The sequence below is a fragment of the Chamaea fasciata genome, unplaced genomic scaffold (assembly GCF_029207755.1).
Source record: "Chamaea fasciata isolate MVZ Bird 193981 ecotype frontalis unplaced genomic scaffold, bChaFas1.0.hap1 SCAF_18, whole genome shotgun sequence".
NCBI classification, from domain to species: Eukaryota; Metazoa; Chordata; class Aves; order Passeriformes; family Sylviidae; genus Chamaea; species Chamaea fasciata.
The window spans coordinates 10,851,366-10,869,741 of record NW_027094103.1 but is presented as its reverse complement, the minus strand read 5'-3'; the positions used below and the strand labels follow the sequence as shown (position 1 = coordinate 10,869,741).

At 48.0% G+C, this 18,376-nt stretch overlaps 1 protein-coding gene across 2 annotated transcripts in view; it reads left to right on the top strand.

The window, feature by feature from the left end:
- Nucleotides 1-136: 136 nt before the first annotated feature.
- Nucleotides 137-18,376, top strand: part of SETD1B (SET domain containing 1B, histone lysine methyltransferase) — a 47,770-nt gene continuing 29,530 nt past the window's right edge. The window contains exons 1-6 of one of the 2 annotated variants that reach the window (XM_066200102.1): nt 137-968; nt 1,339-1,493; nt 1,921-2,019; nt 2,515-2,785; nt 5,921-6,033; nt 8,685-9,863. In XM_066200102.1, coding sequence (XP_066056199.1) covers nt 896-968; nt 1,339-1,493; nt 1,921-2,019; nt 2,515-2,785; nt 5,921-6,033; nt 8,685-9,863 — 1,890 coding nt within the window. In that variant the 5' untranslated portion in view covers nt 137-895. The remainder of the gene's footprint in view (nt 969-1,338; nt 1,494-1,920; nt 2,020-2,514; nt 2,786-5,920; nt 6,034-8,684; nt 9,864-18,376) is intronic. The other variant, XM_066200103.1, reaches the window with a different exon arrangement.

Genomic DNA, 18,376 nt, shown 5'->3' with positions numbered 1-18,376 from the left:
ATAACTCAGGCCCCATGGAAGCCGCGCTCCCATTGGCTGCGCCCTCCGCGCTGCCGCCGCCCCAGCCAATGGCGCGGCCGCTCCCGGGGCCGCCGCGGCCCCGCGCCCCGGGACGGCCGCGCCATGCGCCCGCCGCGCTCCGCCCGGCCCCGCGCCCGCCGAGCGCCGGGGGCACCGCGCCGCCCGCCTTTAATACCGAAAACAAAATGGAACCTCCCCGCTGATTGGCTGACGAGGGCTCCGGACCTTTAATAAGCAAAGCTGCTTCCCCCATCCTCCATCACCCCCTCCTCTGCGTGTGTCGCCACCCCCTCTACCAGTTCCCCCCCCCGCGCTCTCCGCCGCAGCAGCGCGGCAGGTCCGCGCTCCACCCGCCCCCGCGGTCGCTCGGGCTCGCCGAAGTCTTTCCCTAAAAAAAAGATTAAGAGAGAAAAGAAAAAAAAAAAAAAGGCAAAAAACCCCCCCTCGTCCCACCTATAGGTCCATCTTGTTTAGAAACAGTTTGCGCTAAGGTAAATGCAGCGGGCAGATTCCACTCGCCCCCCCGCATGCCGTTAACCCCGCGGCGGGGAGGGAAAAAAAACCCGCGCGTCCCGGCGGCGGCCCATGCGGCGGCGCTCGGCGGCGGCGGGGCGGCGGCGGGCGGCCGCGGGCCGGGGGCTGCGCGGCGCGGCCGCCGTGAATGTGCAGGCGGCGGAGCGCGGTTAGGCGTTCGCGGCGCTCGCAGCGGTGTATTGTGGGATCCCGGCCGCCGCCAGCAGCGAGCACACACAATATGTGGTGGCTCGCGAAAACGGGAGGCAGGAGCCTGGCGGGCAGCCCGCGCCGGTAACCGGCCCCATGTGAGACGGGAGCTCGCCTTTCGCCGCCCGGAGACGATCGGCCGCCCAGCGCGATGTCTTTCCGAGAGACCAAGGCGGGGGAAAAAGCCAAGCACCCTGAAGATCATGGCAAAAAGCAGAGTTCAAGTGAGACTGGGTCTTTTCTTCTTCTTCTTCTTCTTTTTTTTTTTTTTTTCCTCCTCCTCCCTTTCTGCCTCTTGTCTGGTTGGGGTGGAGGGGGGGACCCGGTTAGCAATTCCCCCATTTTGGGGCTCGCTTCGCCGTGGATTTCCTCCCTGCCTGGGTGTGTAGAGCGGGCGGCTCGTTAAAAAAAAAAAAAAAAAAAAAAAAAAGGTAAAAAAAAAAAGGCAAAAAAAAAAAAAAGGCAACACACCGAAACGAAGAGGTCTTTGTTGAATATTTTTTTTAACTTTACGGTTTTTCGTGTGTTTTTTTTCTTTTCCCCTTCCCCCTTTCTCTCTTCTCCCTCCCCCCCCCCCCCCCTCCCCGCGTTCAGGTTGGATCAACGGAATGGAGAACAGCACGCAAGCCAGCACTTCTGTCGAGAAAAGAAATCACCATTGGAGAAGTTACAAGTTGATTATTGACCCGGCTCTGAAAAAAGGACAGCACAAACTCTACCGTTACGATGGGCAACATTTCAGCATGCCTGTGAGTGGGGGGCTCCCGGGTTTCCCCCATTGTGTCGTATCTCCCCCCCCCAGCCTCCGTCTTACCGGCGTTTTTGGGGCTGGGGGTCCCTCCGGGTCGTGGTAATCCTTGCCGCTTGTGTGTGGGAGAGGGGTCTGGGTGGGGGGGGGGACAGGCACAGCCACCGAAGTTACAGCCACCTGACACTGTGTATTCAACTGTCAGGAGCACAAACCTGCAGCTTTTTTCTGTGTTTCCAATCTGTGTGCATTTCCCAGCAGTATTGCAATTTGACACGTGTGTGTATGTGTGCGCCTTCCCCTTCCCTTGAGACAGCCCGTGCTTCCTTGGGGTTTGTTTTTTCTTTTATTTTTGTCTTAAATTTCAAGTCTTGTTATTGCTGTTTCTATGTTTTCTCTCCTCCTCTTCCTCCTCCTCCTTCTCCCAGAACTCGGGGATCGCTCCTGTGGATTGTGTCAGGGATCCCAGAATAGGGCGAATATGGACCAAAACTAAGGAGCTGGAGCTGTCTGTCCCCAAATTCAAGGTACTGCCCTGACTTTTGGCTTTAGCTTTGGAAACTTGTTTATCTGGGAGTGAAGCCTGAGTTCCAAATAGTTTAATGGGCCGTTTAAATGACAGTCATATTCCTATTAACATTCTTATTTAGCAAACTGTTTAACAATAATCCTCTTTTATGAGGATAACAAGAAATCAATGCATCTGTCTAACGAGATCACTTGAAGGTTTTGGAGCTGGGGCTTCTGTGGCGGGGGGCAGTGAGGAGGAGCTCTCCGCTGACAGTCCTGCTCAAAATGCATCTTTGTAGCCCAGAAAGGAGCCGGTTCCAATGAATGGCTACAGCGGCAGAGCCTCTGCTCAGCTCTGAGGTTCACCCGGAGCCTTAGAGGTTTTTATTTCCCCCCGAAGTTTGCAGGATGCTTTAACCCCCTCCCTCCCGTGCCATCCTTAGGCCCTCCCCCACACACTCATTTACAATGCCGGTTGTTTTTATCGTTCCCCACCTTGTGCCCGTTTCCAGATTGATGAATTTTACGTGGGGCCAGTGCCTCCCAAGCAGGTCACTTTTGCCAAGCTGAACGACAACATCCGTGAAAACTTTTTGGCCGACATGTGCAAGAAATACGGCGAAGTGGAAGAGGTGGAGATCCTCTACAACCCCAAGAACAAGAAGCACCTGGGCATTGCCAAAGTCATCTTTGCCACTGTCAAGGGTGCCCGGGAGGCTGTGCAGCACCTTCACAACACCTCTGTCATGGGCAACATCATCCACGTGGAGCTGGATACAAAAGGTGAGGGGGCACGTTTGGGGCTCATGCGTTTGGGGTTTGCTGAGCCGCTTCCTGTCCCGCTCCCACCACAGAGGCTGTTGCAGAGGGCAGGGACTTGGTGATTAAAAATACGAAGGGAGCCGGCTGCGGGTCTGGTGTCTGGGGCCTGGGCGAGTCACGTGGAGCCAAATGTGTTGTCTGTTGCTAAGAGACAGCCCTGTAATTTGCAAAATGCTGCCATCCTGCCTGTCCCCTGCCTCTCCCCTGCCCATCCCTGTCCCTGCTCGCTGCCCTCTCATGTCCCCCATCTCCCTGCCCTAGGCTGGTGCTTCTCAGCCACCTGCCATGGCTGCTGGACCCGGTGGCACCTGCGTTTTGCAAACTTGGGGTTTTTGGGCAAGTCCCGGTGGTTCCTGGGACCCAAATGCGTGGATGCCGGTGACAGCAGCAGGGCTGGGTGCTGTCCCCTGCGTGCCTGGCATTTCATTGATACTTAGAGCGGGCTGGGGGCTGGCACAGCAGAGTGCACACGCAGCACTTGTCAGTGTGTCCGAGTGTGTAAGTGTGAGACTGGCTCTTAAAGCGACAGCAGCTCCCTGTGCTGCAGGAGCCAGCTCCCAGCCCCACTCCCCAGCCCTCAGAAGCCCAATAAAGTTTCTGCAAGTGTGAAGGCATTGCACTTGGTCTGTTCTCTCTCCTCCAAGCATGCTAGTGAAACTGCTTTGCTAAAATCTGCCTGAATTTTAGAAAATGTCTACGATTTTTTCTAAAGTGTGGATCAGTTGCTGATTGTATTTCTGCATTCCAAAGGTGGCGTTTCTAGTTTAAAACTGGCTTGCTTTGCTCTTTCTTGGGAAAAAGACATGGCTAACACCATTTTCTTAAAAACGCTGATATTTTTGTTCGGTGTTTAAAGGTTTCAACAGTTGAGTGCGCAACCAACACAGCAGTTGGTGTGCCACATGTGATAGAGTAGAATAGGATGTTTATTGACATTACTGACCACTGTTAGAAGAAAAATCACAGTAGCAGTATAATATTTTCTGTTGGGAGCTAGGCTTGACCTTACATGTGTATACTTTGAAATTCTAGTGTCAATAATTTTTACAGACAGGCTCCTTTGCTTGCTTTGAACTTTGAAGGTAAAAATCACATTTAAGGACAAATTAACCATTTGCAGATTTAATAATATAAGCTAACGCTGGTTTGTTAGTGATGGATGTCTTTATGACAATCATTTTAAACAAGCTGATTATGCTGCCTTCCTCCTTGTTCTCCTCCGTTTATAAACTAAGCTGCAAGTCTTGACCAGGCAGCTGTTCCAGAAAGTTTGTAGCACATCAGGGAAATGAGCGGTGGGTTTATGCTTCTGTTTCCTGGGAGAAAACGCTGAAGTTAGTTTCAAATTGCTTTGCTGTTTTGTTTGCCAGCTTTATGCTCCTGGTGTATTTTTTTTTTTTCACACAGTTGCTTCTCTTTCATTCTAAAAGAGTAGGACTGTCAGTGTGCTATAATCTGTCAGAAGCAAGTAAAAATGGTATTCCTGAAATAGCATTAGCAGGTTAGGACATACTTAAAATATATATGTATCATTTTCACCTCTTTCTAGTATTCTGTTGTGCAAGACAATGAAAGGTTAGTTAAAAACTTTGTTTTCACTGTGTAGCAAAATAAATTTTAGGAGTGAAAGTGTTACTTTTGTCTGTCTGGTGTGAGCATAGGCCTGGGAATCTGGAACTGATAAATCCAGTCTCCTCATCTGAGGCAGGGTTGTTTAAAGAAACTTTTCTGGCTCAGTTTATTCATCTACAGACTGGACACAAGTAGTAATTATGTGTCTTAGAGCAGTAGCTAGGCGTCATTTCGCATTCATAAACCTCTTTGAAACTGTAACTTTTCCTGTGTTACGTTTGGGATCCAGGAAGAACTATGTAACAATTACTTTATATATATTTTTTTAAGGGCAAATGAAACTAAGCCTGACACTTCCATATCCCTGGTGTTGTAGTGTCACGTGTGGGTGGTTAATATTTCAAGCTTATCTTGAGACTCTTGCAGTGAAGAGATCTATTTTGTCATGACTTTGGTTGAACTTAAACAGTTTACATAGTTGAGGATGAGGCTCAGGACTTTGTGAAATGAGATTTGATACCCAAATAACTTCATCTATAGCATTTGTTCGAGATAAATAAGTCTTTTTCAGGACAGAATTATGCTAAGGGCTGCTTTGTTTTTGAATTGAACAGGGTGATTCTCAGGGAGTTTGTGGCTTGATCCTGCAGGACTTTCTCATAAAAGTAGTCCTGGTTTGGGGGAGATATTGCTTGAATTAATTTTCTAGGCTCAGGTGCCAGGTCTGTCCATTTTTCTATGTATTCTTTATCTTTCAGAGCAAAATTCTGACAGTTTCAGGGTCTGATTCTGTTGCCTTTGAAGCTTATGACAGATATCTTACAGACTGCAAAATAAGAAGGATTAAGTTTTTGTAGTAATGAAAAATTCAATATTAAGAAACTGGGTCTTTGTAGACTTTAGGAATGAAAAGGCTGAGGCTCAGTAACATTATATGGGACAGTTTGCTTCTCTGGCTTTATTCTTTGAAGGGTGCCACTGAGTTCTCCTTAAACTAGGGGGGAAAAAAAGGATTAATTGGTGTCTTTTTGGAAAGACAGCATTAACGGTTTCGTCCTCAGCATTCCCATGCACTGTGTTTGCATTAGTAACAGGCAGTTCTCATGAGCAAGGTGTGTGGGGAGAGCTTTCTGAAGTGGCTCTGGGTGTTGGCAGAGGCTTCTCCCTTGGGTGAGAGTTTCACTTCTCAAATCTGCAAGCTATTTGCTTGGCATTTTGGAGAGGAGGGAAAGGGCTGCGCTCCAGAAAGCATGGTAAAGAGCAGAGCTGCCAAGGAGGCTGAGAAGAGGAAAAAGGATTTAGAAACCTCCTTGTCTTGGCTGGAGGAGGGAGTGTCTGACTTCACTTGCCCAGCAGATTATTTAAAAATGATCCCTGCGAGCTCCGAGGTGATAACTGCTCCTCTCTTGCATGGATGCAGTGGGCTGGGAGTCGTAGCAGGGTCGTGTGAGTGTCAAGAATGTGTATTTTTACATGGATTGTGATATTTCTGTTTAATCAGCTCTTGCATTGTGGTCTGTGCAGGTGAAACCCGCATGAGATTCTATGAACTGCTGGTTAATGGTCTTTACACTCCTCAGACCCTCCCTGTAGGCACCGAGCAGGACGTGTCCCCAACTGGGAATGAAGCTCTCCAGGTAGGTGTGCTTGGCTTCTTTTAAAGAAAAACTTCCTAGAAAATCCCAAATGTTAACATTAGCATTTTATCATTTTGAATTTAGCTTTTTGTGTGTCTTGCCGTAGTTCCAGTGGATGTTACTAATTCACATTTAAATAGAACTTGCTCGTAATTGCCATAGCAAATGTACCTCTGAATGTGGAGCATGTGGCTGATGTGTGCTTGCTTTGCACGGGAAGTGCTTTTTGTCTTTCTGAGTGAAAAAATGCCTCCAGAACCGACAGAACGTGCCCTATTAACATTAGAAATTCCTGCAGTTAGGGCTGGATCAGATCTGTCCCTGAGATGAGATTATTCCCTTGAAGTCAGGGGGGTGATTTACAGTGGTACATTTGGCCTGGCGTCTGCAGTGTGTAATCCTCAGCGCGCACGGACTTCAGCCTTGCTTAAAGGCTAAGAGGTGGAAAGTGTCTGAGCTTCAATAGTGGCATCAATTTTCCAGAATCTTAATTAGTTGCTGGAATCGGCTTTTAATAAAAGCAATGGACAGAATTCCTGCGGGCTTCCAGGGGTCCCTTGATATTTAGGGCACAATTCTCTACGTGGGTTTGCACGATTACCTGCTTCCCTGTGAACCCCACTGGGATGAGAGTGCCAGGGGGAAGGGAAGCCTGTTTGTGTGAAGTCATCAGCCTCTTTGGCTTGTCTGAATGTCCTTTGGCTCCTCATTGTGACTTAAAGAACTGGTTTTAAGACATCAAATTTGAAAGAGATTTGGAAAAGATTTTTTTTTCCTCTTCTCTACTTCTCTCTACTCACATAACTTCTTAAAATGCCGTGATTTTGTTAATTCTGTGATCAAGTGTTCTCAGGACAGGTAATAGCTGTACGTTGAACGCGAAAATCCCATTGATCTGAAAAAAAAGAAATGTCTCCTCCCGCCAAAGCACCCCAACAGCACCAAGGCAAAACCCTGGTATCCTTTTAACAAAATCATGAAGAGGTTGGTTCTTCCTTACCTCCCAGCAAGGTGCTTTTAAAGGCAGGAGGGAGGCAAGTAATGATTTTGCTGGGAGCCCTGCTATGAGTAAACCCTGACTGCTCATTTCTGCTGCTTCCACATCTCAAATAAAAATGGGCAGATTTGTTCTTACTCTTTTTTTTCAGGGTTAACAGCAAAATTCTTAATTGATGGTATCACCCAAAGCGATCCCAGCTGTAATTATCCTTAAGATTCTTTCTCTAGATATTGTGTTCATGTGTTATATTATTGTCCTGAATTGATTTTTTTTTCCCAATTACCACCAGAATTATTGCTTTGTGAGTAACTTTTAACTGTTTGCATCACGGTTTTGACACTAGAATCTGCCAACCGACTTGTTTGGTGTTGTAGTTTACTAAATGACTCCTGACATTTGCTCCTCCTCTCATGCAGAGCAGCAAAGATCTGACAGTTCTGCAGTCCCTGCCTCCAGGCCATACACAAACCCCACTGAAAAACACTCCACAGCACATCTACACTAAAGGTGCAGCAGTGTGGATGTTGTTAAGAACCAGCCATGTGCTTCCTGCTCCTTTCTCTGGGTTTTAGGACAGTTGAGGAAGAAACTTTTCTGATGTCTCTCTGGTCATGGTGTCCAGGGGGTCAAACTGAGAGCAAGTCCACACTACTGAGTGGGTGAGACGTGTGAACATAGCAGGCAGGTGAGAGTTCAGCTTGAGTTTGATGGTGCTGGCATGTTCCAAGCAGGTCATTTTACACGTCTCTGCCTACCTGTGCTTAGGAGGTCTCACCAGTTGACTATGCTGGTGTGCTTTTGGGCAGCTGGAGCTCAGTCCATCCTCTCTTGCTACCAGGAGGATTCTCACTGAGCTCCTGCTTTGCATGATGGAAAATTGATTCTGGAGCTGATAATAAGTGTGGCACTGTTTATGACTCAGCAGAGTCTGAGCTGGAGCAGGGCTGCTCCTAGAAACCCCCTGAACGTGTCTATGAAGTGAGTTGCAGAGCAATTACTTGGCTGCTCTGTAGGTTTGTAGGGTTTCAGTTTCAGACGCCATAATCAGCAGCATTCTGAGCATCTGTCTTTGTGAAAAGCTTTGAAATGGTGTTTTTCTGGCAGTTGAGAACTTTTTGTACTTTTTGTACATGTAGCCTTCTCCCTTGTTACAGATGAGTGGTAGGGAGGGTGGTGAGCCAGCTCTGCTGCATAGGTTTGGCTGCACCCTGGCAGTTCACTCATTTGTATGTTTTGATCACAAAAAAAAAAAAGATAAATCGACACTTTCACATCTCAGACTTTTCTTATTTTCTTCCCTGTTTGCAGTTTAGACAAGCATTACATAGTTGCTACAAACTGTAACTCTTCCAGCTGAAAGTGGTTTGCAAGTCTCCTGTTCACCTGATGCTCTTGGGGGTAGCTTACAAGGGAAACTTGTATCTGCTTTCTTCTTCCTGCCCTTGCAGACAAGTTACTCTTTGCCTGACTTAAATCAAAGGGGGCTGTTAGTAATGGATAATGGTTTGTGTTTTCAGGAATGCTGTAACCTATTTTTTTGCCCTGGAAATCAGCACGAACTCTTGGTTAGTCCTCTGAAAACCAAACAGATCAGACAAATATCTTTATAAAAGTGTGTGTTTAGTTGCTTTTCTCTCTTCTGTTGTTGCAGTTGACGGACTCCCTGAAGCGCCTGAAGGACAGTTCCCTTTCTTCCGTGGGATCCTCCGTTACCCCAAACAGCAGCACGCCCTTTTCCCACGACACAGCCTATTCCAGCTGTCGGCAGGACACCCCAAACTCCTACAGCCAATTCACCCCCCAGTCCCAAGGAACACCCCACACCCCGCGCTTGGGGACGCCGTTCTCGCAGGATTCCACCTACTCCAGCCGACAGACAACGCCCGTGTACCATTTTGGGCAGGACAGTGGGTACAAACCCAGGAGGCACGAGACGAAGTTTACGGATGCGTACAACCGGCGCCCGGGACACCACTACATGCACAACTCGGCGGGGGTGTTCCGAGGCACAGAGCATCAGTTCAGTACATTCAAATCCCATCAGCAGGAGCCAGTTCAGTTCTCTCACACTCCTCCCCTGAGCCACTCTAGTTCTTCGAGCTATAAATCTGCCTTCTCCCCCTACCAAGCACCAGCTGTTTTTCCCCAGTCCGACGAGCAGCCATTTCCCCAAACTTCCAGGGAGACAGAGTACCGGAGACCTGCACCCCCTCCCACCGAGATGGTCGTGGAAAGCAGCCCTGCCCCCCCGAGCATCGATTTTGTCCCAGTGAAGGAGAAACCAGAGGAGCCTCCACCCTTGCCCGACTCAAACTCTGTTCCTGAACCGAGCACAGCGTCCTTCTCTCAGACTCCTGAGAGGAGCGAGACCCCTGGCACCCCCACCATGGAGGCTGAGATGCAGCATAACAGTTTAGACTCAAGGATTGAGATGCTCTTAAAAGAGCAGAGAACAAAATTACCCTTTCTTAATGAGCATGACTCAGATAATGAGATCCGAATGGAAGGTAGCCCTATTTCCTCCTCTTCTTCCCAGCTCTCCCCCATCCCAACGTACGGTTCGAACTCTCAGCCTGGTTTCAGGGGTCAGACGCCTTCCTCGCGCCCTTCCAGCACAGGCTTGGAGGACATCAGCCCCACACCCTTACCTGACTCTGATGACGACGAGCCCATCCCTGGGACAGCTTCTCTGAGTCAGAATTCCCGGGGGACATCGGAGGCCAGCATGACTCCCATTGATCAGCTCAGCAGGACCTCCAAAATTGAGACCCTGGAGGCTAAAGAAATGGTGCCTGGTGACCAGACTCCGACGTCAGAAAAAATGGACGAGGTAAGTGAGCTGGAACTGAGTTATGAAGCTTTGCACGTGTCCCCCAGTGCTGGACAGGGTGGGGAATTGCACTTGTCTTTGTGTCGTCAGAGTGTGGGATTTCTGGTGGCTTTTCCTTTTACTCGAGCCAGCTGGAAATGAGTTAGATGTGACACAACATAATGGTCTTAATCAATTTGCAGTCTCCAGCTTTCCTTATTTATAATACCAGCCTGCTGCAATTTATAGCTTCAGGAGAGCTCAAGGACTGCACAAGCCACCAAAGTTTGGCCAGTGCTCAGGCTGTGTGAATGTCCCGAGTGTTGACAGACACTTAAGCCACTAGAGGAGTTAATGGAGCACTTTCTGCCATTGCTGTGGTCCCTGAGCACGGGTGTGTGTGCAGGCACACACTTGCTCATCGGGGCTTTCATGTTGCACTGAAGTATTGAGTGTATAGGGTGTTTGAAAGCTCTCCAGCTATTCCTGCCATCTGCTTCCAACGGGAGACAGTTGCTGGGTTTTAATACTCACTTTGCTTGGGAGGGAGTGAGTATTTGAAAGGGGGAGGTAGTTGACTGGTGGGGGATGTGCTCCACTGAGTCTTCCAATAATAGAGCGGAGCTTGTTGCCTCTGCCGGGGCATTTGTGGCTGAAGGGGGAGAGAAAGCTGAACAGCGTGGAGTGGTGCCAGCAGACAGGAATTATGTTGCATGGTGTGTCTGTTTGGGAGGTCTGTTGCAACAAATGTGAGTATCGCTGCAGTGGATGTGTTGGTCCTATTGTGCTGTGTCGAGGAACAGTCCAAATTCAGATCTCTGCAAATGCCAGACCTTTCTCCTCAACGTTTATAATGGCCATGTAAGCAGATGAAACTGCTGTCCCTGGTGTGCAAGAATGCTGCAGTCGAAAGGGCTGGTCTTGTGTAAATGTCCCGAGTGCGATAGATCAATTTAATTTACTCATGAAAGTTTATTGGGGTTAAGCTGGCAGAATGGATTTCCCTCCAGTGGTTTGCAGTTGTGAGGTTTTTACCAGAGAAGCGGCTGCTTTTCGGGTGAGGAGGAGCTACTCTCGTAGCCATGGGCTTCACAGGATGCTTCCCTGGGAGGGAAAGCTCTGCAGCAGTAACACGCTGCAGGTCTGGGTGCTAAATAGTGAAAACAATGTGACTGTGCTGGATATTTTGTTTTTTTCTGCATGCCTTTCCAAACCTGCTTGTCCTTGCAGTTGCCAGTTCAGCCTTTGAAACAGTTCAGCTGCTTGAGTTCTCGTTCATCATCCAGGCTGGTCCAGGCTCCCCTCTTGGGAGGCAAGTCCTTGGCTGGTGGGGCTTGATGATGTGTTAATTAGCAACAGAGTTTTGATTCCTTAAGCTCCAGTCTGGCAGGCTTACGAGGGGACACTCTTTGACTAAAAACTGGTGAGGAAAACATCCCTCATCTCCTTGCCTTTCTGAGTTTGTATCTGCTGTCCTTGCACTCATGCAAGTGGGTTGCAGCCAAATCTGAGTGTGTTTAGGAAGACGGGTAGGTGCCAGCATGGTGTGTGGGGTCAGGCACTTCTGTAGCTGACACTGGGTTTGGGGGACGGACTGGGATGTGACAGTGTAGGTTGTGATGTGAGGCAGCAGCGTGCTGATGTTGAAGCCCGTGTTAAGTCTTTGTTTCCCCTTAATGAGGTGCTGGTGTCAGAAGTTCACATCGATGGTTCTGTGATACAAAGTTATGTAAGTGCCTCAGTCCTCTGCAGAAGTCACAAGGGTGGTAGCAGGGTCTCCATGCAGGTCATTGCTGCCTTATTTGTCTCCTTCCCCCCAAAAAGTTAATGGTTGTTGTTGGAGCTGTTTATTCAAACTTCCTCTTGGTTACAGATCACACTAAGCTATTCTGACATGTTTGAAAAGTTGCCTGCGCCTTTCATTGCTCCTTGTGATGCAGAAAAAACGATCTCCATGTGTTTTTGCTTCCTTTCCCCACCCTTCTCCCCACACAGTTTTTTGCTTTAGAAAAAGTCTCTTCTGGCTTCCCTCTCTTTGGCTGAAGGAGCAGAGCTGAGCAGTGACTTAACATAGGCTGAAATTTGAGCTGCAGCTTTCCAACTGAGTTAGAGAGGGGCATTGAGTCTGTGTAAGGGCTGGAAAGCTGAACCTCCAGCTTCAGCCTATTGTGATACCACTATTCAACTCCACTCCTTCAGAGAGTCCTCCAGCAAAACAGAGGGAAGGCAGACACGAATATTTCTAGTGACTGTGTGGCTTGGGGAGCAGAGCAGGAGTGATATCCTAGTGTAGGGAAGGCACATTAACTATCACAAGGAAGCAATAAAGGGCAGAGAGTATGAACTTATTTACTTAATACATAGCTCTTCAAGGGTCAGAGCAACCCCAGGCCAGCTCTCTTTGGGTGGGTGCTCTAGCTGAGAAAATCAGAGGATTCATGAGGATGCCAGCAAAGTCACAGGGAAGTTTTTCCTGAGGTGGACAGTGCTTTTCGAGGACCTCCTCCTGTTTCCCATCAAAACAAGCACGATTTTTTGTCAATGATTGCTGATACAGTAACATCTGTTCTATAGGTGAAGTGCTGTCAAATCGTCAGGAAATTAACCCCCCCCAGACTTGCCATGAGTAAAGGAGGTACAGCCAAGCCCAGCGAATGCTCTGGTTTATCATGCAAGACCCTGGAATTTGATTTCAAGATCTGGTATGATACTCCTAAGCCAGAGTTTGGCAGGGATTTCGGGTGTGGGAGAGGAAGGGCTCTGCATCTGTCTGCAACACCTAACCCAGCTAATCTCGGAGCAGTGATTAAGGTCTGCAGAGAAAGTCCAGCTAAGCTTAGCCGAGGGACCAGGCTGAGAGGTGGAAGAGTGAGATGTAGGCAGCACTGGGTAAGGGGGGGAAAAGGATCCTTTCCAAACAACACAACCTGCCAAGCAGGAAGGCAGGGCAGAGAGGGCTTTTTCAAGGAACTAGAAGATGGCAAAGAAAAAAGATAGAAAAAAAAAAAAAAAAAAAGCTGAGCTGCTTTATGAGGGAAATTTTTGAGGGAGCAATGTACTAACTTTCCTTCCTATGTGCTTGAGAAGATAAAAAGGAAAGAATTGAAATAATTTCTCTTCACAGGATCTTTGCTGTTTCGGAAGTGCAAAGGTTAAGTACGTACAGTTTGACGTTTTGACATCCCATCTGAGCCAGGTCTTGTTTTGGCTTGGCTTGTGACAGGAAGAGGCCCTGCCTCTGTGCTGGGGAGGGTGACAGGATTGCAGCCAGTCACTTTCTTGTATATTGATGATGCCTTTCGTGTCTCAGCTTATGAATGTATCAGTTTGTGTGCACAGCCAGTGTGTAATAGGAAGACTGTATGGTTGACAATGGTATTTTTCCAGATTTATAAGTACAAAAGCACTTTTTTATTGAGGGATCAGCAGTCTCCTGTCCTCCTGGTAATTTGGCTAAGCGCTGAGTTACTGAGGTGGGAGGGGCTCCTTAAAAACGCCAAAGATCATCATAAAAATAATGATCCTGAAGCGTGAATGAGGCGAGAGCAGTTTTCCTGCTGTTTGCTGAGAATTTTAGCAAATGGCTTGGGGAGTGAACTGGAAGTTACACAGTGCTCAACAGCCCCGGAGACCCTGAAAGCCGCTGCTGTCACCAGCTGTCTCTCCCTGCTGTTGTGAAGGTTTTTAATGCTGTGCTGGGTGCTGAGGTGCCTCTTGCAGGAAGGACAGCATCAGCATCCCTGGGACAAGCTGCGTGGATGCAGTGGGTCCTCTCACAGCTACCCAGGGAGAACTTCCCAGCTGTGCTTACACTCAGACAAGGTGGGTCAGGCTCAGCCCTACAACAAGCTCTGCTGAAGTCCCTGAGGTTACATCTGGGCTCAATTTGCCCGTTGTATTGAAGCGTCTTTGGGTTCTTGTGTGGTCAGGGCCAGAACTGGAAGAGATTTTTGTTGAAGTGTCACGTTGTCCCTGTGGAGCCTTAGCAGGACGTGATGACACTCCCCTCAAGACACTGCCTCGTGTCTTGTGTGGCTCCGTGCTGCCGCATCCCCATCCAGACTGGGCATTGTTTCTGTAGCTGGTAAATGATTGCCCATTCCTGCAGAGCCAAATTCAGCCTTTAGTTGTTCAAACTCTGCTGAGACAAAGCAGAGCCCAGGTGTTGTCCAGGCAGTGAGAGCAGCTGTTGAAGGTTTTGGTGCTAGCAGTACCTGCAGTGGTTTCCCCAGGGGCAGCTGATGTCCCTTGGAGCTGAGCCGAGCAGGAGCAAGTCCATCTGTGCCTGCAGGAGGACGTTCTCCTGCTCCCACCCGTGGATTGTGTGGGTTGGAGGCAGCCCCTGGGACATTGGTGTGGAGTTACATGGAGCCCCCTAAAGGTGAACCCACTCTTACTCTACTGAGGGATGTTTCTGGGCTGCAGAGCTCAGAAGTGATTTATTCAAGGTAAATGCACATTAAGGTTGAGAAGTTAGATCCTTAAGAGCCAGGAAATTTGATAGCTTCGTTTCCACAGTAACTGCGCAAGAGCCCTTATGCCCATAAGTAGCTGTTAGTATATATAATATATATGAGTACGCCTGGGATCCAGTTTACAGCTGGAGTGGGATTCATCATTTCTGGAGGGAGATGGGGAGAGTAGATGGGGGAAATAGTTGCTCTGAATGTAGTCTTTTAATTGAAGAAGGGAGAAAAACCTGAGAGCTGTGATTTATACCCAGTCTCATAAACACTTTTTCAAATTTTCCTGCCTCCTGAGCTCTTGCAAATGCCATCATGCCTGACAGAACCGGTTCCTAATGGAAACTCAAAAAATAGGTATCATGTTATGACCGTGAATTTCCAGAAGTGCAGCCAGCCAATGCCCAGGCAGAAGAGATTTGGATGACTGCTGTGGTTTTACATGTGAATTACACCAGCCGTGCTAAACCTGTGAAATTAAAATGAGAGTGAACTGCTTAAGCTGTGGGTTCAGTTCTGCCCTCCCTGACCCACGCACAGCAGCAGCGAGAAGCCACAGGAACTTCAGGGGATCTTGTGGAGTTTAAGCTTGTTCAGAAGAGAAAGGCAGCACACAAATCCCTCAAAAGGTGATTTAAATGTGACACTACACTGGCCCCTTTGAGAGCTCAGTGATCTGTTCAGCCACTGAGTCCTGAGGAGGGAGCAGGCTGGGGCAGGACTGCAGCCCTGCATCCTCCCAGGAATGCTGAGGATCAGTTCCCTAATAACCTGACCAAGGCAAGGATGTCCAGGCTCCCAGAGCAGTGGAAGTGCAGGTTGTTATTTTACCTTTTTTTTTTCAGAATTGATGCTGGAAGACCACAGGCAGGGACTTGCTTTTTTGTACACTGATTCATTTACCGCATGACAACCTGCTGCTCCTACAAAAGTTATATGAAGCAGAAGAGTCTGTTCGTTTTTGCTAAGTTGTATTTCACTTTTGACTTTCATATTTGCCTCTGGTTTGATTCTTGGAGTGCTTGCAGAGTGGTTAGCAGAGCAGAGGGCTTGACCAGACAAATGTTCGATAGAGGAAGCAGCAAGAGGTAACAAGCCCAGTGTCAGTTTTTCAGAGCAGCATTGCATGGGATTCACCTGGCATTCCTGATGATACACCCCTCCTGCGTGTGTGCTTGTGGGGGGAAGGAAACCTAATTGGAAAAACATTTGACTCTTTGTGGTTTGGCTTTTTTGGATACCAAACGACTCCAGTAGAGTGAGAGAATGTGTCTCTGGTTGATAACAGAGCTGGAAATGGTGAAATGCTCTGGAGTGTAACTGAAAAATAGAAAGTAGGCTGTGGTTGGGAGGCTGAGTGGTTCTTTTGCTCTCACACCAGGCCAAGGCTTTGAGGCTTTTTCATTTTGCATACCTGATAGAACTGACATTGCCATTCCTTTTTACAAATCACTGTTGCTGACAATACTCTCACCACTAGCTCAGTTTGTTCTGTTTCTCCACCGGTGACTTTCTGTAAATTTTCAGTTCCTGGTGGACTGGCTGTGTATACTTGAGCTGCTTGTTAATAGGTAGAGCATTGTTTATTTTGTGTTTGTGTAATCTGTAGATGCCCCTGCACTGCGAAGTTAGATCCAAATTACAGTGTTTAACCAGAGCACATAACTTATGGTGGAATAATATCTGCAAATCTGAGCTCTGCAGACCAGCCACAGTTACAGAGCCATTGTCCATCTTCCTTTTGCTGCTTACAGAGTTCTTCCTATTCTTTACAACACTCAGGATTTAGCAGTGACGATATTGAATGTTCAGATGTCATAAATGCAGGCTGTGAAGCCTCACGTTGAAGTGACACATTTTCCTCACAGTTTCTCCAACCCATTATCATTCCAGTTGCATTTCGCATCTGATGGCTGTGAAAAGTGACCAAGGGAATGCAGACAAGTTACTGGATGGCGGCGTGTGTTGCAACATGCAGTGACACTGAGAAAACGTGCCAGTGTGTTAGGTAATCAGTAGAAATATTGAGAAAATAATTGCTGTTAACATATTGTGCTGGCAGCCGCCAGAACAGCACTAATTTCTGGGTCTGGTTGTGAAGATGCCGGAGCAGCCGCTGTGTTCTATATGTGTCTGTGTCTGACACAGAGCGCTGAGCAGACGAGCTCTTATTCAAATTTCTGCTGGCTGGTGCCTTTCCTGGAGTCCTCTAAATAGATACAGTTCATCAGTAGAATGCTTTTTCCATATTGCATCAATTTTGAGGCCCATGACTTTGCCACCCCGCTTCTGTTAATTTTAATTTTCAGCTTGGGGTATTTGTTTATACCTAGTGAAGATGGGGCAGAACTCAAAATGAAACTTGGGAGATCGTTAACTCTGTGCATCACGGACCTGCCCACGAGGGCTCCTTTGACCCAGACATGTTACTGCTGTCTCAGGATTTATTATGAAAGTGCAGTTCTTGCTTTTGGAAATGCCCATTCATCATGACAAAATACTGCTCACATTTTGTGCTCCTAAAAACAAAATATTTAAAAAAGACAAAGAAGAAAGAAAATAGTAAAGAAAAAAAAAAAAAAAACTAAAAATGTTTTTTTATTTGCGTAGTGCTAAAATAAGGTCAGCGTCTGCTTTCACACATTTCCAGCAGTGCAGACAGGCCTCATGAAGTGGAAATAGCCAGGCAGCAAATTGAGGTTTCTCATTTCTCTCCAGGCTGGAATAGGTGGAATAGGTTTGCTCCTCTGGCTGCTGCCAGGGTATTGCTGTAGGAGCAGTTTGAGCAGAGGAAGTTGTTGGTGGCCTGGGCTCCGGTGGTGGCTCTGAGCACGGGGGGCACCGCCTGCGCCGGGACCGAAACCGCCCGGACACGGAGCTGGCAGCAGTGCCCCTGCAAAGGGTCAGACAGCTGGAGCTCACCTTCCAGTTTTCCCTCAACTTCAGCACTTTTTAGCGGCGTTTGGAGCTGCTGGCTGCTCTGAACACCGTGTTTGGACTGTGTATTTCTCTGGAGTTGATAACAGTGTGCTGAGTGCAATTACCACACACCTTTGACCGGCTCACCTGCCTTTTGCCCAATCTCTCTCTCTCTCTCTCTATCAGGCAGTAAGTCAGGGAGATAAGTTAGGAAAAAGGCTCTGAGAATGGTGAGGAGGGGAGGAAGAGGAGAAACAAAGATGATCTTGCCAAGGTCGAGTCCTTCCTGTCTCACCTCCTTGCCTGCACCTCCAGGCATTCAAGGTGGGATGCCCTCAGGCTCACCACTGCCCAGATTCCTTGTGCCACTGAGTGCACAGAGCCTTGGGATGACGGGGGACGAGGATGGTGTAGGGTGGGTGACAGCAAGGACGGATGGGGTTTTGTTTCTCCTGGGCCTTTTTGCTGTCCTGATCAAGGAATCTGATGTCTGCTGCTTGGTGGGTGGTGTGGGGTGGGAGTTGCTCTCTTGTATCCAGATCTTTTCCACAAGAACTGTGCTTGGCAGTGAGCAGATACAGTTTTATGCTTATGTCCAAGCAGCCTGTCCTCCTCCTGTGGTGCAGGATCAACATGTGTTGCACACCAGGGAGACATTCCCTGTGGAGCCTGGGGAAAGATTGCTGAAGCAGGTGGCTTCTTTCCACATTTCTCTTTTCCCAAAGGAGCTTGTTATTTCTGGTGCCTTGTGTATCCTAGGCAGAACACAATAAACTTATTTGAGGTGAGAGCAGTGTTGTTTGGTGGAAGCAGGAGCTGGTGTGATGTTGGCACATGGCTCTGGGGACTGTTTCCCAATCCAGTCCTCGTTGCTAAGCTGTTGCCAAATGTGGCATTTTGGTCGGCAGATGTGGCTGAGGATTTCCAGTGCAGATAATTGAAATATTGTCTTTGAAGGATGCAGATAAATGTGAGCAACTGTTATCATGGTGCTACAAGCATTTCGCTACTGTCAGGAAAAAAGAAATACTTGGAAAATATGAAAATCCTTCATACTGCATGAAATTATTCAAATTGCAGTAATACATGAAGGGCAATCTACCAGTGGAATGTATGCCATGGAGACGTGTGTGAAAGGATGAATTTTGACAA